Below are 23,460 nucleotides of genomic sequence, written 5' to 3'. Positions count from 1 at the left end.
CGCCAACCATTCATCTCGCGTTCAGTCATCTCGTCGCACTCGCCTTTGATTTTAATTCTGGTTTTGTCGGTCGTTCGGCTTTCAGGCTGTCGTAATGGATTATGTGGGGATGTACCTCTGAAGACTTTCTGAACACGGGGTAGAAATCACCACCGTCCTGTCCCCCAGGCACCACGGAGGTCTATTGACTTACAATAGCTTGCTTTGCACGCAATTTAATTCATTGTGTGGTCGCTCACACACACACACACACACACAAACATCCACCACCACTAGATTCACAAATGTCTTCAAACCAAGCAGCCCCCGACCAACCTCATGAGTCATAAATCGTGCGGGTGGAGTAGAGGTGGAGATGTTGGGGGGGGGTGTCACTGTGTTTCCTCCAGAGGCCAGAAGGTGAACTGCAGAGTTCTCCCTCATGGCCCCTTCATCATCCCTGTGACACAGACAGATTACAGCACCCACAGGTTCACCCCTCCTACCAACACCTTTTCCTCTCCTCTCTAAGCAACCCCCTTCTCTCCTGTCCATCCTCATTTGATCTTCTTCTACTCTTTTTTGCCCCCCCTGACCACATCATTTTTATTTGTGCCTTTGTTTCTTTCTTTGTAAGGCCTCCATCTTGCCCTGCTGCTGCTAATCAAATCGTCGTCCTCTGACCCTTCTAAAGCGTCTGTCTGCTTTCCTCTGTTCAGTTTTTCCTCCTACTTCGTCCATTCATTCCTCTCAGCCCACCATTTCTCTCCCTGCCATCTCACATTATGCAGGAGGGACGTCTCAACCCACAGCGCAGTCAGAACCCACTTATTCCTGAAACTTTTTATGTTCTCCCATCCTCAGATCCTTCCCACTTTCCCTTCAGTTTCACACCCATTTCTCCTCCTAGCACCTTCAACCAGTCCCTGATCTTAGAGCTCATAAATCCTGCACAAGGACATGGACGAGGCAGCAAGGACTCCATCTCTATGCTGAATTCTTCTCTCTGCCTCTCTGTCCCTGGATATTTTTATTTTATTTTATTTTATTGTCTCATTTGGATCTATTGACTCTAAACCTAAATGTTCTGCTTTTGCTCTTTCTCGCCATCGTTTCTGCTTTTCTGACACCCAACCTATGCTCTGGATTTCCATGTCTTATTTTGGCACAAGTGGCTTCTAAATAGCTGTCAGCCTGGCAGCAAGAATAGCTACAAGAGAACAGCTTACTTATTAAACACACAAGCAAAACAATAAGAACAATTCCTATAATTGCTTTGTATTGATGAAAGGACTTACACAGCAGTTTGGGCGTTGGATAAAAGTGTTTGGCCATGTTTATTGAAAAAGCTGTCCACATGCCCCTTGTTAGGGACTGGATTTCCTGCTGCTGTGGGTAAAGCTGCATAATGTGCTAAGGGAATTCACAGCCCCTCCATATAGCCCATGGATACTTACAAGACATCAAAAGAATTACTGTTCTTCTCCCTGAGTGGTCCTGGCACTCTGATACACATGTTTAGAAGCTGGCAGACACACCGGCAGGCAAATAATTGAGATAGATGTCAACCCCAGTGGGACATAGACATTTGGCTAAAGTTGGGACTGGATTTTATCATCAAAGAAAAGTGAATCAAACGGCACTGGACTGACCTTGGAAAACACAGGGAAGACAAAGAAGAAGAGTGAAGGCAAAGATGATAAAACGCGGTGCTTTCCGCATTCAGCCCAGATTCAGGGGGAAATGCAGCCAACGAGAAGAAGACAGCCAGAGCCGGAAGAGGTGCAAAAACAGGAGGGAGGCGGCGACGAGACAAAGGGACACGATGAGGAATGGCTTCAATTAACCATTACAAGCCAGTCACTCTCAATCAAAGAATCTCTTCGTTGTCCTTGTCAAAAGAATATCGGTTAAAACGCCCCCCGCCCCCCACCCCTCCCTCCCTTACTGCAATCCAATCCGAGTAATGCCTTGGAGAGGGGGTCTCCGAGAGCATCAGCGTTGATTACAGCTACTTGAAGAGAAGAGCCACCAGGGACTTTCTGAACAGAGAAGGGGGGTGAGGGGGGGGTGTAAGGTAAGAAGTGAGATGAGGTGACAAAGGCTAATTAAAGGCAAAAAATAGAATAAATAAATAATATAATAAAAGTAGAAAGCTCATTGCGTCAGTGGCAACAGGAAGTGGTTTTTTGAACACGTGTGTGTGCAGTGCATACTGATTTCTATGACCTGAGCTCTCGAGAGCACAGGAAGTCAGTCTTCTGGTGTTGGAGGCCCCTTTGACAGAACATTCACGCTTCAAATGGTGACAGCTACGCTGTCAAAGCAGCAGCCTCTGTGGATAAAGCTGGAGGAAATGTAAAGCTTTTAAAAAAACAACACGTATTTGCAACAAATGAAGTTAAAAAAATAGCCACGAAGTCTGCGAGGGAAACCTATTTAAGGCATCTCCTCATGCAGGAGGAAGCATAATGATAATATGTATGGAAGTCTAGAAACCGTTCAACTTACACTCAGTCGTGACATGTATGTGTAGGAGTGAGGTGCACACACACACACACAGCCACCAGCCTGCAGCCTGAGGTTAGGGTTAGGGTGTAGGAGTGAGGTGCACACACACACACACACACACAGAGCCACCAGCCTGCAGCCTGAGGTCGAAGGCATTATTTTTCCGCCCTCCCATTCCCCCCAGGCTCAGTGGGTGTTAATGATATGGGCTGACGTGTTATTACAACATCAAAATGATGCTCGCTGTAGTAGAGGATCATTTCCAAAGGCTTTGGTGCAAATCGACAGCGTGACTGACGAGCACAGATGAACAGTTTCCCCTAAACAAGTCGCCCAGTGAGGGACTCTTATTACAAAAAAACTCAAACAAATTAGCCGGGCGAAGCCTGGAGTGTCCGTTAAGTGCTGCAGCCGGACTGAGCAGAGCTGGAGAACAAACCATTTCAAAGGGCCTTTAGCCAGCTCACCGTTTCCTTTCATCATTTCACTTACAGAAAGAGAGTTGTTTTTTTTGTGTGTGTTTTTTTTTGCATGTGAGCATGCGAATATATGTGAATTTGTGTGTGTTACAACATGTGCAACCGCATGTTTTTTTGTGGTGTATTCAGGTGTGCGCACCTCGATGCATGCGGCAAAGCTTCTCGCAAAAACGATACGGCATGGCAGTTAATCACGTTGTGCACATGTATAATATAGTGCAAATAAGGCTGGAGATAATCTGGAGATGTCTGGAGCGGAGAAATTCGCAGACACACTAGCACCCGTGTACACTCAATGGGAGGGGATCAATCTATTTTCTCTGTCTGTGGGGTGGCACAGCGCACCCCCTGATGTGTTTGACTGCAGGGGTGTCCATGATGGAGTGCATCTGTAAGACTTGCCATTTCTCACCTATAACATTAAAGAAATGACTGGCAAGTCATGATGCCATCTAATGCCACTGTGTCGGTGTGACGTACAGCTATGAGGCGCGAATAGCTGATGATGATGATGATGAATATATTTATTAGATAGAATGTTAGAGTACAGGTACAGTCAAACAGTAGCATGTATTACAGTACAAATAAAGTCAAATATCCTGTCTAAGAGGAACATTTCAAAAAAGCCCTTGCGGTCTTGTTTCCGTTGAAAGTCCTTAGTACATAAATCATCGACATTTAACAATACAAATAAAACTAATATTAAATTACTAACTTGATGCAAAAGCTGCAGCGCATGGGTTTCTTTTAATGGCTGTCACTTTCCCAAATCAAACACTTATCAGCAATCAATGTAAAATATCAATGAGAGAAGGCGTTCATTTCTGTTAGATCTTTCATGTGCAGAAATAATTAATGCTTCTTGTATTTAATTATTCATTAAAACCTCACAGAACAGACAGTGGCTTAGTAATTAGGTCTGAATCAGGCACTGTGGCTCATCTAATTATCAACCACTAAAAGTTTGTTAACACATTAACCCGCATTATAATTAATTATTGATAGCTGCCATTTTTAGCTGTTAGTTTCTGACTACACATCGTCGACATACAGACAAGAAGTGGAGAGATATTTTTGGAATAGCTGTATAGAAATGTTTGTATTTTATTTATTTTTGCGAATAATCATTTTAGTTGTGGTGAAAATATTCAACTTGGCAGTAATTGCCTTGCTTGATAGCAAAAAAAAAAAGAAAAACAGATCCAAAGGAATTGCAGAAGCAACAGACAGACTCAATTATAAAAGCAATTCAAATGCTCTGGACTAGAAAGGCTGAGGGGTTTGCATCAGAGCGTCTGCAGATTATGTCGCACTGTTTAGAACATCAAACAAACACAAAGAGGCCCATCAATAGAGGCTCTTTTACCGAACATGCCATCACAACAACAAGCCACCGAGGCCCTCTAATGGTAGAGAGGGAAAGGGATCAGAAGGCAAGAAACAAATGTTGTCACAGCTGGGGGGGGGGGGGGTGAAAATGAGGCACTTAACGACCAAAGGATGGAAATCTTTATGCACAGCTTCCACCGAAACACGTTTGCCGACACACAGACATCATCACAGTAACTGCGGACGAGGTGACTCTTTATCACAGAGAGTTGGTTTTGCAGCACTTTTACCCCCCCCCTCACCATTTCTCCAATAGAACTGTGTGTGTGTGTGTTTCTGGGGAGGAGGGAGGTCTCGCCAGTGGTCTTTTGAAGAGCTGCAGGTGATAATGGTTCCCAGGTGCAAACACTTACCGCCTCTCACACACTCACTCAGGAAGGCTCACCTGGACTCCCAACCAGAACTGTCTCCACCATCATTCTAGTTGACTCTTTCTGTCAATGTGTTTTAAGAGTCTGTGGAATCCTCCTGCACAAGTTCACTACCTGTCCGCTCATTAGAGCCCCTCCACCTCCCCGAGCAACACAAATGTTTCTAAGTGTGTGCTTGTGTGCGTGTCCAGCATTCACTTGCATTTAATGTAATTTTTCTCTTCCACAGTGGGAAATCTCCACTCTTCTGTCAACCTGCCATCATCCCAGTGGATGCTGACAGGCCAGTTGCCAACAGTGACCGTTCTCGACCATTTAAAGGGACATGCATGTCACATTTCCCGCAATCACGCCGATGCTGTCAGCCTGACACATTTCTGACAAGGCGACCGTAACTAACTCAGTGTCCCTTCACTGGGAGATGCAGAGCGGATGTGGGGGGACCCAGAGGCTGTCAATCAAAAAACAGCCATCCTCACTAACTGGCACAAACATCGCACCTTTGATGCACGGGCTCAGCCTTTGGCCTTAAGCCTGCATCTCTTATTGACTCAGGGCTTCATTACACACACAGTGAGCTTCAGTAATCTCTCTGAAGCTACCCGACACACGGCGACTACAAACAAGGTAGCTGTCAGTCTGCATGATGTTTTACCAAATGCATTAGTGGAGTGGCAGGCATTTTACAGGTGGAGCCTCATTTCAAGTAAGCACGAATCTACCTCTGAAACTGTGTTCTCTGGTGTTCAGCTCATCTTGGCAGGGAGCAGACTGCTTCCCATCAGAACATCTACAAGTCCTCCTCTGTCCCAAAATGACTGTGACAGAGATGAGATGCTCTCTGAGATACAGCCATTGTTTGGTGAATAACAAAGTTCCTGGCACATGGTGTTATGCAAAATTGGCTTTAGCATGTAGCCATCCAGCCCTGGCATCAGGAGATGGAGCTCAGTACCGTCAAACACTTCGAGCCAAATGTCTTGTTTCAGAGGCCTTTTCATCAAAGACGCCGAACAATCCAATCCAAACCGATATATTTGTTGCTTTAAAATACAACAACACACAATTCTGCTGTTTAGTAGATCTTTACTATGTGGACTGAGAAGGGATGGCAATATTTGACCATAAAATGGACCTGCCCTGTAAAATTCAGTAAAGATATACAAACAGGAAAGATTAAAATGCTTTGCCCTGTAATCATGAATAAAAATATATTAAAAAAAAGATTCTGAGTACGTAGTTTGAAAAAATTAACTGCAAGAAGTGATTAAATAAGTAGCACTATGAAGCCAACCTTCGCCCACGCCGTCTGTTGGTTGAGATTAATCTCAACGAGTGTAATTTGGTCAGTTTTAGGCTGTGACATCAGCGTGAAAACGGATGTAGCCATCTAATCGTATCTGACATCTTTCATAGGAATACACATCTCGAATCTTCAATCTATCTATCTTAATTTCTCGTCTTGTTATAGTGCAGAAAATAAAGTTCACAGTGTAAGCTTCACTTCAACTCTTCATGCAAGAACAACATGATTAAACTAGAAAAGCACTCGGAGAGCGCAGATCTCCACCGAGCAGCTCATTCCCCTCATGACTAGATTTACACCATCCACATGGTGATCTGGATCATCATGAAAATTTCATCTGTTCCTGGTAAGATTCCCAACATTCCCTGAAAATGTCATCAAGATCCATCCAGAACCTTTTGAGTTATCTTGCTAACATATGGACGGACGGACAGACAAGCAAACGCCAGCAAATCACATAACCGCCGCCTTGGCGGAGGTAATTATATCACCTCACAAGACACTGGTTTAAACTTCTTATTACTAACAATATATATATATATAGTATGACTCAAACAGCTGCCTATAAAGAATGAGACTTCGACATCGCATGTTCAATACCATGCGGGTCTGCTGGGAATTCTCAATGAAACCACTTTAAAATGAGAGTGTGCCGCATTCATTATTGAGTAAAACAGATTTCTGCATGTTTAAGAATGCAGCCCAGCTGAACAGGCTATAGTGCTCTGGAAAACGCTGTACCAACAAGACATCTGCCATCGCGCTACAATTCACGATCAGGCAGTTTTATTTCCAGTATATTTTTTTCGGCACTAACGAGTCCCTGGCATGACTTCTTAATGTGGCTGCTCAGCGATGCATGGCTGTTGCTCAAACTATTGTTGATCTTCTAATTACCATGGATGCTGCAGCAGGAAAACAAGTTGTTTTAGGAATAGCATGACCCGATGCCATCTATCTAATTTACATCATCATAGAGTATGCTGCCATTTGCCTTGCTGTGTGATTAATTCATGTGTGTATCATTAATGCAGGAAATGTCCAGGGGCAAAGACAAAAGCTCGGTCAACGTGAAACGAAACACACAAGCTGCAAACATGGTGCGACGTCTCTGGCGTCCGTGTTTTGAGAAGCATTGCTCTGTTTAAACCCAAAATGATTGTTGACTCTCTGAGACGGAAGGCAGCCATAGCGCCAGTTTAATATGCAGATGAAAAAAGGAACTGCTGCAAAATGCAGGATTTACATGCAAAACATGCATTATCTCACCCTCTTTCTCCATCATATTCACACTCTTGTTTCCCCTTTCTTTCTTTTTTCCTCTTCCCTCTATTAATTTCATATTATTTTGAGCCTCCGTTGCTTTTACGTTCTCCTCACAATCTGTTCATCTCCCTTGTTTCGAAGCTCCATCTTTTTCTCTATCAATTCAATCAGCCCCTACCCTAACCCCCCCCCCCCCTTCTCCCGCGCTCCATTTTCCGAGGTACAGCAATCACTCCGCTCTAAATGCTATGGGAGCCAGAGGTAGAATAACAATGGCGTATTCCCTCTTAAAGTTAGAACGCACAGCAGCTGGCAGATCTTCAAACTTCAGTGCTGCAGACACAGAATACAGTTTGGGAAGTGGCGTGTTTGGGAAAGCGTGAAATGTCGGCGGCAGTGATTATAGGCGGTGCATTTAGGGGACCGCGCCGTGACTCCGCTGCTGGAGGAGAAGCAGGGGACCAGTGTTTGCTAAGTTAATGGTTTGAGGATGGGCTTGCTGGAAACATCAAATGCATGATTCACACTGATAAAACAAAGTGGGGAAACGCTCCTCTGCACATTTTCAACCATTCCTGTGAACAAAACTGCCGACCAGTGCAAGAAAACATTTATTTGTCGGTGCTGTTCGGATTGCAACCACCAGGAAAGATACTATGCTGCAGGTAGCCTGTTGGTTCCGGTCTAAGGTTAGCGGCCTCTGGAGCATATTACCCTCTGTCTACGACTCTATTTTAAACGCTCTGACTGTTTAACATGCTAATAAGCACAACCGGTTTAAACGCGCCGCCTCATCCGGCCTCTACTATCTCAAATCCGACGGCGTGCCTTGCAGCCGTGTGGCTGAGGGAGACGGGGACAAACGCATTTGTCTGCATGTGGTAAAGAGAGATGTAAAAAAAAAAAAAAGGAGAATGAAAGAAAGACAGCAGAGGAGAGAAAATAAGAGGGCAATAGTGGCAAGAGGGAGAAATGCGGTGGCAGCGTGTCAGCTTCTGATAAGGGCATTAGTCTGCCCCCTGTGGGTCGGAGGGGGGGAGACTGTAACAGCGAGCGATCACACACGCATACCTCTCTCTGTGGATAGCAGCTTTGTTGTTTGGGACTAGTCAACAAATGGCTGATAAGACTTGCACAGGCAAACGTCAACAACGTAACCTACTGGAGTAACCCCACGGAACTCCTCTGTCCAAACGTACACATAAAACGCAGTTATTTATACACAGACATACGTACTTGTTCAGTGATTGTGCAGTACCCCTTCATACTGTGAACACGAGCCCAGTGATGTAAGCCCGGCTGCGCGATCCTACGGGACCGACGCCTCTTTCGTGTCAAACATGGGATCCATCCTAAATGGAGCGAGGCCTTTTTATTCGCCAAGCTAATTGACTGCAGGCGCATGCAGAGCTAGCGCCAAACAATGCACCAGATTTTGCATTCAAAAGTGAGTGTCTGAAGGACACAGGATAATCCTTGCAGTTCATGCTATGCAGCACAAACTGGGACAATGCTCAACAGCGCCGCAACATTGTCTACTAAAATAAAATGACGGATTACTGTACTATTTCCTGTTTGCCATGTTAAAACAATGTTAAGGGTCACGGCAGACCTACTCCAGCAATGTCAACGCCAGGGCACAACCAACAAGATGAAAAAGGTGGAAGAAATGGTGGAGGAAATGGTGAAAGAGTAGGAAGGCTCGACTTTGCAGGATATAAGGCAAGATGAAGGCGGCAGAATTACACAGCCACATCTTCAATGAAGAACTGGATATTTCTCTGTGAAGTCTAACACTCATTAGCATTGTGGTAGGAGGTACGAGTGTAGGCTGTGGCAGCTGGATGACAGGAATCCCCGGAGCCTTTATAAGAGCTGGTTAGTCGAAGCACAATGGCCACAGAAGAGTCTGTGAAGTGCAGAGAGTCAAGAAGTGAAAAGTACCTGGCCGTGCATGAACGTGAGACTTGGGACAGAATATTCTATTACTGTATAAAGGCAGACACGCAGCGCGTTCTGAGGTGGAAGGGGCACACCAAGGATAACAGTCTTCCTATCATCTGTCAAATTGTCTCTTATCTATTTCTTTTCCTTTTCATCATCTTTTCTCAGTTTTATCACTGTGAACTTATGAAGATGTGGGTGGAAAAAAATCAAAATCAAAGTTCTGCTCCCAAATTTGCAGTTTCTTTGTAGAACTAGTGACATCTGAAGCATGGAGACGTAGCTAACCTACATTTTTTTTAGTGAAGTCCAAATTCAGCTGGGTGCCTGCCTCAAACATCAGACTGAACTGCACTTAGAAACTGATTGCGACTGACAGAGGGGGGGGGGGGGCAGTGGAGGACTGTGGGTGCAGCCTGAGTGACAGATCTGTGGCTTAGACATCGGCGTGACCCTGGAAACTAAAGTTTTCCCAGGTGTGTGTGGGGGTGACAGGGAAAGATGATTTCCTGCTCCTGCAAGCACTTGATTTTTGTGTAAATGAAGCCCAACTAGCCAAGTACAGTCCTGTTTTGCCCTCCACAGTATGTATAATAGCATTTATGCCACAGGCATTAAAATGATATGATGGTGGTGGGGTGCAGGAAAGCATAAAAATATGCCAATCTAACCTCTGCAGTGAAATAGAAGATAAATGGTGCGTCACGAGAGACGACTAAGAATGACATTTAAGAATGTATTTTCCGTTGCTCACCATTGAACACTTTGGACACAAGACAGATTGCACACATGGCGAGTTCAATGACACAAGGGAATCAGAGCGCTTTCTATTTTTCATTTTTGTCAGTGGCAAACATGTAATTAATCATTATAAACTATAATCATGTGCGGCACGGTGGCGCAGTGGGTGGAGCTGTGGCCTCACAGGGAGAAGGCGGAGGGTTCGATTCCTTTCTGTGAAGGAGTTTTGTACGTTCTCCCGTGTCTGCGTGGGTTTCTCCAGGTTCTTCCTCCCACCACCAAAAAAACATGCAGCTTGGGTGAATTGGTTACGTTAAATTGTCCGTATGTGTGAGTGTGATTGATTATTTGTCTATACGTGACCCTGCAATAAACTGGTGGCTCGTCCAGGGTGTGCCTTTCCTCCCGCCCATTGGCTCCAGTAAAATCTTGCCACACGGATTTCAAACAAGTGGTCAAGATGAATGAATGAATGAACTACAATTATTTTGAGATGAAAGAATTCATGCTTCCCTCTTCCTCTCATACACAAAATTTGCATGAGCCAATCCATGGACATCACGGTGATGCCGATGAATGACGGACAACATTATGCCCTCCCTTGTAATAATTAACTGTTATGTGCATGAGTATAACACGTATATCAGATTACAAAACCAAAGGAAACCGTTCTATTCGGAAATATACATATAAAACATCCTGATAAAAATAGCCAAGAATATAATTAGTGTTCCGAATAAAGTTCAACATTTTATGGGGTATCGATTGTAAAGCGGTGACATTATTAAAGGGTTGGTCACTAACAATGAACAATGGTTTTGGATGTATACTCACAAAAAACTGTTAAGGATGCAGGCAAATTTAACAAGGATGTTTCGTAATATCCTCACTTTGCTGACTGTAAATGTAACCGTAAATACATCGGGTTTTAGTTTTCAATCTTGACTCTCGTGGATGTAACATAAAATACACATTAATTAATGTTGTTTAAGATTGTGGTAACATTCTAGAGACCATGTAGAAAACTAACACAAAAAAAAAAAAAAAAGTTACAGCCCCCCGTTCCCAATTCCACACCATGATTTTTTAGATTTTAGAAATGGTTCAGTAAGACGTGTCCAACTAACAGGAAGGGATGGGGAAATAAAATATAAATGTATTATTGATTGTCAGGAGGCAGCACATTGCTGCCATCCAGTCTGACAGCTATTAACTAATGATGCAACTGATCCAGACACTCTGTCTGAAATATACACACATTAATGCCCTTTAGCTTAAAGTGGCTAAAGTTTCACAGCAGACGTCTCTGTGGCAGAAGCTTAGGTTCACTTTAGATTTCAGGCTGAAAGCCGCCCAAAGCCAAGGAAGCCATGCGCCCATTATTATTATTATTATTAATCTGTTATTGTCATTTAAAAAAAAGGATTACATGTTTTAATGACATTTCTGGAGAATTACATTAATGACATTCTATTGAGAACATCGGTCAGCTCTGTGCTGCTGCTCTGTCTTTTAGAGTGAGTGTGCATGCATGGACCACACTTGAGTGACACTTCCATGGCTGTCTGGTTTTATTTATTTATTTAAGACTCTTAGTGGGTGACGGAGTGCGCTGAAAGTCACTTCAAATACACCCTGCAATTTTGTTGCATTTTCCTTCCAATTTGAATGGCTTTGAAGGACAGGTATGATTGTCTGTATCCCTGTATCCCTGGAGGAACGTGTCCGTTCCTCCAGGGATACAGACAATCGACGATCTCTCTGCTTTGCAGCAGTATGTAGGAAAATGTTGCAGGATAAAGACGTTAAAGTCAATCTCATCCATCGTTAGAATGGGCCTTGATGTCCAGAGAGCAACGGGGTCACGTTGAGCGCTGCAGAGACAGGTTTTCTTGTATAGCTCAATCAATTCCGGTTGCATGCAGAGGAGCTGCATTGACCCCGGGGCGGTTTCTCTGTGCTTCCAGGGAGATCTCTTTGACATCTCTGGTGATAAATGGATTTTAAATGTACAGCAGAACTTGTTGTCCCATGATGCAATCCTCACAGCAGATTTGTGATTTTTCTTCTTCTCCTTTTCCAGGAATTCAGCATGGTTTAGATGGCGATATTCTTCTGTTTTGAGCAACGTGCCCTACTGTATATCAAGCATGCTCTTGGTTTACTCCAAAAAGCTTGTGTTGCGCACTTGGACACAATAACTGAATGTCCAGGTGGGCATGTGTGAATTTAATCCGGTTCTTCGTGAATATAAAACTACGGTGCGGAGCTCGACGTGGCTGCGTCATGCAGCGGCTCTTCGTCTCCTCATTCTCTTGTACACATCTCTACACATGTCCACCCGTGTACACTAAGGACCCCTGAAGCTTCCCCCAAAACGCCTGCATGAGCCTTACTCATTTAATCACTGACAACGCACCAACAATATTACATATGCATTTGAATATTTCACATTATGCAACTGAACAATATTACATACTGCAAAATAACGAAAACTTAAATAAGAGAATGGGGGGGGTCTGTTTCCATTACATACTAAACATCATGGGTCCCACACTTGCCCTGCAGAAACGGTCAGTCAATGTGCTGCTTCTTGCCTGAAGTTTGGTTTTAAGATCACTGAAATGGGACGTCGCATCACAAATGCAAACCGCTTCAAGTGACTCCTTCATTTTTGAGGAAGACTTTGTTTCTTTTGCTTTACTTTTGTATCTCTGTCCCCAGACTCTCAGCGTGAATGACCCCAGACATGCTCCGATACATCTTCACAGACCCCCCTGCCCCCCGCCTGCCTCACTTTATTCTGAAGGAGAAAAAAAATCATCAGACGTTGCACTACCTTGCAAAAGAAAGGAATGCAGGAGACGCTGCAGTGCGAAAGTGCCTTTGAATCGCTGACAAGTCTCATCCAAGCAGTCATTACGTCTGAGAATAATAGAGAGCACCCAGCACACGGAGCGGTTTGGCACATCGTGCACCAATATATCAGCTCAGGGAGGAAAAGGTTTTAGGCATGACACCAATCACCTCTCTATCCCTGTTATAAATAATCATCCACGTGGGTTCAATCTGCCAATTGTTCCTTTTTCACGCCATCACAAAGTTCCTGAAGCGAGGAGCCGCTGTTCATCTTACTGCAGAGGAAACATTCATTTCTCTTTTATTTGATCCTTCCGGTCTTCATCATATTACTCATCTACTCTCTTGTGTTTTTGCCTGGGATGATGCTGCTCTCAGCCCAGCCTCTATTGCCCGCTCTCCCTCTGTCATGGATTCTACAGTGGTTCTGCTTGTATGACTATTGAGACATATTTTTCATCACGGTCGCCGCACCTAGCAATGACCGATGTTAAATTACAGAAGAAACGCAGCGGTCTTGCGTCGCCTCGGCCCGCTCACCCTCAGCTGCTTTGCTCTTTTCTTTTCTTCGCTCGACTTTTCTGACCAACAACTGCAGCGACTTGGCGGGCGGCTGAGCAATAACAGATGACGTGATCTTTGTTATAGGGCGAGGCATGTTGACTTATTTTCATCAGAATGGCCCCAGTGCAACCAGTAACATTCACGATGTCCTCATTCAATTTCACAGTCGGTCATGACACCGCGCCAGCAGGCACAATAGCAGGGTCTTGGAATTCGATTACCTAAAAGGACTGCAGCCATGATTATTAGTTTTATTATACTTGTTTTCTTCCTGCAAAGTCTCTGCTGTAGAAAAAAGGCTAGCAGCAGTAATTTGGCACAAAGTAGCAGCCGATATCCTTTTTTCCCTGATAACAATATAACTTAATCGCTATTGATAAAATGATTAGGCCACCTTTACAAGTAAGTAGTGAAAACTGTCTGACTGACAAGCGGGAAAAATGCATCTAAAAACATGACTGGCAGGGGTTGAGAAGAAATCAGCAGGAATCTATCAATTCGCATCAACCGAGTGTTGATGGTGGGAGGCTGTGAGGCAGCAGCAGAGTCCTGGAAACAATTCAGCATCATTTTAAAGCCACAGCATATCTAAGTATTTCTATCATTAAAGATAAACTGCTGTTTTCAAAACTATCAAAGCTTCAAGCGATTGTCTTTGGTCAATACATAACGCGGGACTCATAATATTAATACCGGCGTCGGAAATATGCCTCAGGGAAGTGATAGTGTTTAAACCTATTTGAATTTTAAATGAGAAGAATGACTGTTCCATTAGTTAAATTGTAAATACATTCACAGTGTATTTTTTTTTTTCTGTCAAATTAGAAACATTGGTTCATCCACAGTGCAAAAGTGACGCATCAGTCACAGTGTGGGGAGTCTAGAAACGAGGGGCATTTCAGAACAAAGCAGGAATCACGCAGGCTTCTGACCTTATAAAGAGCGGCCACGTGCAGGACGGAGGTTAAGCAGGAGGTCTTTATAGAAGGCGAGAAAGCTGTAAATAAATGACCAGCTTGGACTGAAGGACGTAGCGATGAGAGCAAGATCAAAGATGGAGAAGGAAAAGAATTGCCACACATGCAGATTACATGCAACGAGATGCGTTCCTGGGAGCTTCATGGGATTAGATTCTGATTCATCGCTGCATGAAATTGTGAGGTGATTTTTCTTTTCATGAAATTGGTGTGGGAATATTAAATGATTAAAAACTTCAGCGTGAGATTTAAAGTAGTGACCTTCGGAAGACGACGACGAGAAATGTCTGTGTATCTCCTAACATTAGCCTGGAGGGCCGGTGAGCGTCATGCTGATGGCAGCACTGTGTGTGTATTGCTACAGGATGCAGTGCACGTTCTGCCCACCTCGAGGGTTGTTGAGCGCAGCTTCAGCGGCCTTCCTGCCCTCTCCGCAGTGACTCTGGTCAAAGGGTAGACACTGCTCCCCCGTCCCGGCCACGACTTCCAGGTTGCGCGACGGATCCTTTGGCTGCCCGAGGTTCCTCACCCGGTACACTCTGCGGCTGGTGGTGTCAGAGACGTAAAGGACCTCCCCCATCGGATCCATGGCCAGGTAGTACTTGTGAGCAGGGCTGGTGCTGGTGTGAGTAAATACAGAAGACAAAAAGCAAATTCAAACAGTAGAGTTGAATGTTGATGTGAATTTATTACTGTTAAAATAAAACAGCATATGGACTAAACTATCTGTTAATTTGTTAGCATAAAGATTCCCACATGCAGGCTTGAATGAGGTGGAGACACATCACAAATACTGGTTGCGAGAATCCAACTCTGAGAATGGGTCGATGGGGTCGTTTTCTATTTTATGAATGTCAGAAAGCTTCGTTTGGAGTTTGCGTCCTCTATTTATAGTTTGATGGCTGGTAAATATTGTCTTTAATGGCTGATTTGACTTTTTGATGCCATGGCACAAACAAAAGAGAGAGAAACAAGCGCAATGAGATGCATAAAGCTCTCAGATCACAATTCCAGAACATGAATAGAAGCCAAATGAGTTCTATGTACACTGTTTCTTTTTTTTTTTTTATATATATATATATAGTACTATTAATAGATGTGGGAAAAAGTGGAAAAAAAAAGTTTATTCTGTTTAAGTATCTGGATCCTCCAAATTTTATGTGGAGAAAACGCCATGTTATGAAACAGTCCGGTTTTAATCACTATCTTATGGCCATCGCTTTGACCCTCAGGCTGTGCTTCACGCTGACTTCATTTACCCTGGTATTGATTTTGAGCTGTATTTCGTGTAGGAGGCGGGTCGACTCTGTGGGTGTGTCAACAGTGCAGATAAGTCTTGACTTGCATCTGTACAGTTTGCAGTTCAGTCATTGCTGAACACCTCTGACATTCTCAGGTTAGGGCATTTTAAAGCTTCACCTCAGGGTTTTTTTAAATAAATGTGATTGGAGATGCTTCACCTTGAGCCTTGAATAATGGAACTAACTGATTTCCAAGCGATGGCTTAACAGCTTGAACTCCAGTGTCAGCCGGGTCTGGTCATATATATACCCGGGAAGAAAGATCTTCCATGGGAAATTAAAATTACTTAATTAAAATGCATTTAATTTACAACTGTCAGCAGAGATTAAAAACAAGTTCTCCCAAGCAAGTAATAGGCAGCTGTAATTGATGTTTGCCTCCGACAGATGTATGCTAGGAGAGTATTCTGCCCCCCGCAAACCTTTATTCTCCAAAGAGGAAACCTCCTTCCAGATATTACCCTCCACCTTCTTGAAACCCAGAAGAAAACCCTGCCACGAAGGCAACGGCGCTGTCAGTCACCGAGTCCATTAAGTGCATAACTGTTTACAGAGCGCTGCACTGAACTGGACATACATAATTTAAACTTGATCCTAGGAGAGTTACTCACCGAGATTCAAAGCGAGCCACTGCCCTGCAAAGCATATCATATTTGCACTCTTGCAGCGCTCGCATGGAGACTGGCGCTGATTACAGATCACTTCACCTGTCTTCTTCTCAATTAAGAGGCTCAAAGCTCTGAATACGTACGTCTATTTATCCAGTGGAAGGGAAATGAACAACAACAGCAGTAGCAGCCTCCCAAGCTCCCTCCACACATACTAAGAAAACAATAATCAGAGTTGATAGACACAGTGATCCGGCTGTGCCTGACTCTCTCTGTGAATCAACCATATGGGCTCTCAGATAATATTGTCGAGGACTCTCTCCCCTATTTGCTTTGCTCCTATCTCAAACTCTCGATGGGGAAAAAATAGACAACGCCGTTACGGTGAGCACATCGCATATGATCTCCCTGCGGAAGGCACCTTGTTTTGAAGGCCCGTTGCCTGCGAGGCACTCTGCTGGGAAGAATGTGAAGCGAAAAGCTTTGAAAGCTGAATATGGATGAATAATTAATGCATTTGACTTGGGAGAACAATAGTATAGAATAAAAGCGGAACCCTAAGATGCTGCTAACAGTAAAAAAAAAAAAAAAAAAAGCTGCTGCGGAGAAATAGGAGGAAGCGGGAACTAAAGGGTGAGGAGAGGCTGTCCAAAGCACCTTCAGAGGAATCCCGTCTCGGCTGAGTTCACGCTGCGGAGGATTTATTTGAGCTATTATAGCTGTGAATTACACAAAAGAGTTAGAATGGATTTTAGAGTATCGAATTGAAAATTGTTTGTGCGATTCACTTTCCATTTCACTGCTACGCTACTTCATTGCATTAAGTATAGATAATTTGAACTACTTTACTTTTAGCTATTAAATAACATTTTAACCAACAATAAAAGTACAATATAAGTCAGAACTTGTAATAATATTTCAGAAACCGTTCTAATTGGTGAGTTAGAATTAGCTGTTTATTGCTTTTAACTATAATATAATCTATTACACTGGACTATTTGCTGAAACACGATTAGCAGTCAGGTTTTTCTCTCTTTCTCGCTGGATCTCTTATCGATGACATGCCGTGTTTACTTTCTACATCTGACTCAATGCGTGACTCATTTGTGCCACTGTGTTGCCAAACTTTGATTATCTGTTCGATTTCATGAATTAATCTACGCCACGGTCAGCCAAGGTGACGCCCAGAAGTAGCCCATCGGGTACCAGGTAGCCCTGGTTGGAATCTCAGGCTGCGCAGAATTTCATGATGGTCTGCATCACACACACACACGGAACCCTAAAAATTCAGCCAGGGCCATTCTTTTTAGTGTGGTTGGAAATGTTGGCATGTTGGATATGGCGACTCAGAAAATCCTCTATTGTCAAAGCTGTAAAGCCCTTTGCCTCTCTCACCACCACACACACACACACACACACACACACACACACACACACACACACACACACACACACACACACACAAAGGTTGTGTATAACCCCTGATAGTGGCACATCCACAGACAAACACACACAAATCTGTCTGATCTTTGTCGAACATGCTGTGCAGACCTTCCTCTACCATTGAGGCTTTGAGCCAGGGATGATATGGAGGCCATAAAGGGCCCGAGGCTCTCAGTGTTCCTCAGCGAGGGAACGAACCATCTCCAAGTAATCCGTAAAAAAAAAACACAATCCTTGACATTTTGGCTGGTCTCCAATTTACAAATTAAATAGTGGCGACTTAAATTTAGATGAGGATTTTATAGACCCGACTACAACCTCAGTGCATGCAGGGTGTGTGTGCGTGTGTGTGTGTGTGTGTATGGAACGCTATAGCGTGCTTGTGGGGAAGAGGAAAACTAGAGTAACACAATTTCCAACAAACAAACTAAGATGAACTGCTGCCAGGCATTTTCAATGTGACTTGTCTTTCCAGCTGGGTGTATTTTCATTGCGTGCGGGTTCTCTGCAGGTATGAAGGTGGTGCTAATCCCTGGAACTCACCTGTGCCTGGTATCGCGGTTCCTGAAAACGAGCCACCGGGGAGCATTTACAAATATGTAAAGAGAAGATAAGAAAAGTTATCACTTATAACGTCACATTCTCATCGGCTACACGCTCACAATATGAGTGAGTGTTCTCCTCATGTAGGACGATTAGGGTTGATATACATGGCTACATTGATTCATATTAAATATTAACGTAAATAGGAAGCTGTTGGCATGCCCTCCCACAGGAAAAGCAAAGTATCAAGTACAGACGCGATAAAACCTCTGTCTGCACCAGAAATATTAGTTAGAGATACAATAATAACAAAGAATGAGACGGTAAAGTTGCATAAAGCAAACGGTTTACAGTACAAATGGATGTGCAAATCCTATGGAGAATCCACACTTGAGAAAATACAGAAATAGAGAATGTAGCGCCTGCAGCACTGGAGCAGATAGCATCGTCACAATCCACAGAAAGAACATCTTTGTTTCACAGCAAAGGCTTGTGAGAGTCTCTCACATCCGACAGAGGTAGATGAGAGTCTGCGATGTCTGAGCCTCACACACTACGGTTTTTGCATTGGAGAAAAACTTCAGAATGTTCGCTATCAAGATCAAAAAGATCCCAACCGAAGATGCCAACCAGAGCTAAAGCTGCGCAAAAACCCACAGCAGCCCAGCTAATTTCATTTTAATTGTGCTCCAGTCAATCCGATACCCCCAAATCCCCACCTGCTTCTCGGTGCGGGAGATTCTTACCGAGATCATTCTACCCTTAGCTCACGCATACCAAACGAGATCACGAGTCTCACTTGAGTTCCAGGATGGTTCTGGTGAACCCATCAGGATGGACTCTGCGGATGAAGTTGAAGTCCCCCACGTAGAGAGAGCCGTCAGGTCCAGTGGCCAGCGCCACGGGGGCAAACAGCATCATGTCTCGAGCGGCGCCGCTGCAGCTTGGCCCACAAGGGACACTCCGATAGAAACCGTTACCCATCACTGTGCTGATGATCGGAGGCTGCTGGGAGAGGAAGACGTTCTCCCCGTTTCCTTTATGAAGAATTCCTGGAATCCCAAACACACATTTATCTGACTCAACATGAATACAAAAATAGATTTTTTTGTGATTGATTATTTCTTTTATTTCAGTTGTGGAGGACAAGAGTCATTTTGAGAAAACAAAAAAGTAAAGTAATTAATTCTGCACCAATCAGGTTTGAGGAACGTTGTGACCTAAATGTTTTGATAGCCGTGGCCGTGTTTCGTGAGTCATTAGCATCCTTTGGATTCTGCACAGGCAGATTTGAAGATTAAAGATGGTGTATTGCGGCTTTAAAGATGCCATCTGCATTCATTGCACTTTGATTGTTAGCAGCGGGGCACAGGCTATCCTGTGAATATTTGCTTGAAGGAAGATGATGGGAATATGTGCTGAAGGTTGCAGATCTCTCTTGTGAATGGAAAATAAAACACGCTGAAATGATTCTATGTTGTAACAGTTGGCTCATTATATATTTATAATTGATTGATTTGAGCCGAGAAAAATAAAAGAAAGCTGCAGGATTCTTTGAAAGCTGCTCATCTCTGTACTCACTGACTCTATTGTACGCAAGCATCCTCAGCCCTGTGTGTGTGCGCGTGTTGTGTGTTCTTTTATGTATAACCTTGCATTCTCTTCAATTGTTCGGGGAGGCTGAGCATTGAAGCATCACGTTACATTGTCTTAACGCTTTCTGAAGTGGCATTTTGAATAATTGTTCACCCTTATTCTGTGTTTGTTTGTGTTGACGTTCAATATCTGCTCAGACGCCACAAATGCAAATTAGCTTGTTATAACCTGCCACAAGGCATAACCTGGTGCGGGGCATCAAATGGAAGCATTTATGTTTTAAAATGTAAAAAAATACAATGAAATAAGAACAAGAGGCACCTATCCCGTGTGTGTGTGTAAACAAAAAAACACAGGAAATAGTCCTTACCACTGCGTATGTTGAGGGCGTGGTGTTTGTCTAGAGACCACCCTCCCAGATCTGAAGGGACCAGCTCGAACCCCTGCATCAGAGCCGTCCTCCTCTCCCATTGGATAATGCCAGGACATGACTCGTACTCATAGCCAATGGAAACTAAGGAAAACAACAACAACAACACATTCACACATGAGATGAAGTGAAGTCGTCACGCAATAACAACCATGTGCTGCTGCGTCTCACACCATACTCTAGTATGTAACAGAGAAGTGGCGGCGCCGGGTGTGGAACCCTGAGAGCCAGACTTTACACACCAGCACAGTCATTCGCCGTCTACCTCAGCAACCACACACCATCGAGTGGCGAAGCACATGAAAGTCCAGCAGTGAGGCCTCATCACAGACCGCGTGGCTGAGCGAGATCAGTGGGAAGTGGAGGCCTAATCAGGTGGAGCCCGTCTTCATGAAGGAGCCCTAGAATTAACTGCATGGCCTCTTAGTCGTAATGATACAGTAAACAGCTTCGCACAGCAACCCTCAACTATATCAACAACCTTTTCTCGCCCCGGCAGGATAAAATATATGTTTCTACGGTAATTTACCACTCGAGGCAACATGTGGTGAAGCTGCTGGGCGCTTCCATGCAGAGTGAAATGCGTGCATTAAAGCCGTCATCCGATTCCAGGAGTGGAAAATATACATGAGCACATAATCAAGTATTGCATTCAAGTACAAGTTAAAAACATTTCAGTCTTTTTAATTCCACCATATATTTTTTTACACACAAAATATATATAGGAGTGTTAGGAGATAACTGAGACAATAAATAGGCTAAAATAAGTAGTAACAGGTTTTTTTCAGATGCAGCATGTTAAAATATATATAATTAAAAATGCAAACATGTTTGCTTTAAAAGCTTAAAAAGCTTCCATTAAATGTGAAAAAAGTAAGAGGTTGTTTTAGTTCATTTTTAAACATTCAGGACCATTTCTTATTTTTATGATAGCATATGAGATGGAAAACACCCTCTAATGATCTGTATAGCAGGATATCAATAACACGGAGTTAACATTCTAAGTCCAGGCAAAATTGATGAATACTGTACAGGACAGTCAGCTTGACACAAATGCCGTGTAAGATAGCTGTCATTGCCAATCGCTGTTGGCACTGATCTCTTTTGATTTACTGCAAATCATGAGGCCTGTGAATTAATGAACACTCAAGGGGGGCTCGAAACAAAGTCAGCGTACACTCAGAGAAGATGGTGGATTTAGTGTGAACTCTGAACAGGCACACAGAGCAATGTCTACCCCAATGAGTGATTTAGGATCTCTCAAGTTAACTTCAAAGTTCTTATTTTCCATTTTTTTTGACTGACAGAAAAGTATTTCAATTGCAAAATAAAACTGCATTATGTAATTTCTCACCCCTAAAGTCCCATTGCACTGCCACCTCTCCCCTTAAAGAACCTCTGTCATGGCCTGGAAACCAATTCATCCTTAAGAAACTGCATTAAAAGCTGCCATAAATACTTTACAAAAAATAGAGACCCGACAATAAAACAGCCTTTATTTGAGAGAACAAGGGTTTTCCAGGACAAAACGGGAACAGCAATCTCAGAGGAAATGTGACAGTGTTTCGGAAACGGCTTCACAACCAAATATCACAGTGGCTATATTACATGAAACGACACACATACGCATCGGCAGAAGTAGACACACACCCTTGCAAACAACAGCAAGCCATAACACATAAATGCACACTCGATATCTCACAGGTGAAAGCTTTCATTTCCTTCTGCTGAAGCCTCAGGCAATGTGTTCACCCCAGCAAACAGAGCACGCTCTCCTTTTCCTTTTTTCCACTCTCTGTGCACACACACACACACGTTTGGCCTACTCGTGTGTGTGTGTGTGTGTGTGTGTGTGCATCTGTTATGTTATTAAATCACCTCTGGTAAAGATGAATTTAACATTTTTTGTTCAAGTCATTGTGCGGGAATTATTCTGTTTTGGTTGAAGATTAAAAACAAGTTAATTTGAAAAGCAAACATATTTACAGGCCTTCACCAAAGCTAGAAATTCAAATAGGCTGCTAAAGTAGAAATTAGTGGTGCAGAAAATAGCATATTTCTTCATTTTCACTGAAAACTAACCAAAGAATAGGCTCTGTAAAACAAAAAAAACACCCTGCATAGCTCAGTGGTGACAGCGAGGCTGCGTGTTATCTACCCACAGGAACATTTATGCAGAATTTACACCGGTTTTATGTTTCCTGGTGGATCTATTGCCTCTAAATCTCGTGTTTTCGTATTTTCTTATAACAGAACCTCAGGGCTGTGCTGCTTTAGCGTTCTGGTGACTCTGTCAGTGGGAGTAGAGGCAGGCAGCGCGAGCGCCTATGCCAATCAGAGGCACGCTGTCATCTCGGTGTCTTTTAACCTGCAGGTTGACAGCTCGGTGCTGTTTCATTCCATATCATTTCAGTGTCTTTATTTGGCGACACACACTCACAACTTCCCTGGAATAAAAAAAAAAAGCTTTGGTTGTTGTTTTTGACTTTTATTTTGTGTTTTTTTTATATTTTTTTTTAACCGCAAATATTTTCCAGCAGTTTCAGGATGGATAAAGGATGAATGATTGTGACCGCTCATCTCTGACAGCAGATTACACTGAAGGCCTTTCTTTGCCACGTCGAGGCGACTTTCCAGGCTGGAAGCTGTCTCTGAACTGTCATCCAATCTCCATTCTACACTTCCATCCAAATCAACAGGTAACCATGGTAACAGTCATTTTTTGATAAGTCTAGATGAGGTGTCACCTTGATACATTTTCATGTGTACATTTATAAGCAAACATATTGGCCAAATATTGTTCAGTACTTTTCTGCTATTGGCAATTTCTATATCTAATAAATGGCATTTTACTGACTCAATGAAACAGCATTAAATACTTTTTTCACATTCAACACAAACTTTTATTGACTACTCCAGTCTCATAATAATTCAACCCCTGAATAGCATCCCTCATAAGAACAACACACTTGCAAATTAGATTTTGTTAAAGCCCTGTTCCAACCTGCACAGACTTACTTACCAGAAAATTCCCAGTTATTTCTGTTCAGACCTAAATTTACATAAGGGCTCTCTGTCTGAACTCCAAGACGTTCACCACTGCTGACCCCAACAGCACAAGATGAGTTGGCTCCAGTACCTCAAAAGCATGTA

The 23,460-nt window shown here is 43.3% G+C and overlaps 1 protein-coding gene across 1 annotated transcript in view; it reads right to left on the bottom strand.

Moving 5' to 3' along the window:
• The window catches only part of tenm1 (teneurin transmembrane protein 1), a 147,672-nt gene that overhangs the window by 25,038 nt on the left and 99,174 nt on the right, over window positions 1-23,460 (bottom strand). The window contains exons 18-21 of the mRNA XM_068740281.1: window positions 20,248-20,391; window positions 19,081-19,333; window positions 18,282-18,302; window positions 14,774-15,006 (exon numbers count right to left, since the gene is read on the bottom strand). Coding sequence (XP_068596382.1) covers window positions 14,774-15,006; window positions 18,282-18,302; window positions 19,081-19,333; window positions 20,248-20,391 — 651 coding nt within the window. The remainder of the gene's footprint in view (window positions 1-14,773; window positions 15,007-18,281; window positions 18,303-19,080; window positions 19,334-20,247; window positions 20,392-23,460) is intronic.

This window comes from Brachionichthys hirsutus, chromosome 6, assembly GCF_040956055.1.
Source record: "Brachionichthys hirsutus isolate HB-005 chromosome 6, CSIRO-AGI_Bhir_v1, whole genome shotgun sequence".
Taxonomy (NCBI): domain Eukaryota; kingdom Metazoa; phylum Chordata; class Actinopteri; order Lophiiformes; family Brachionichthyidae; genus Brachionichthys; species Brachionichthys hirsutus.
This window is presented reverse-complemented; position numbering and strand designations above follow the sequence as displayed.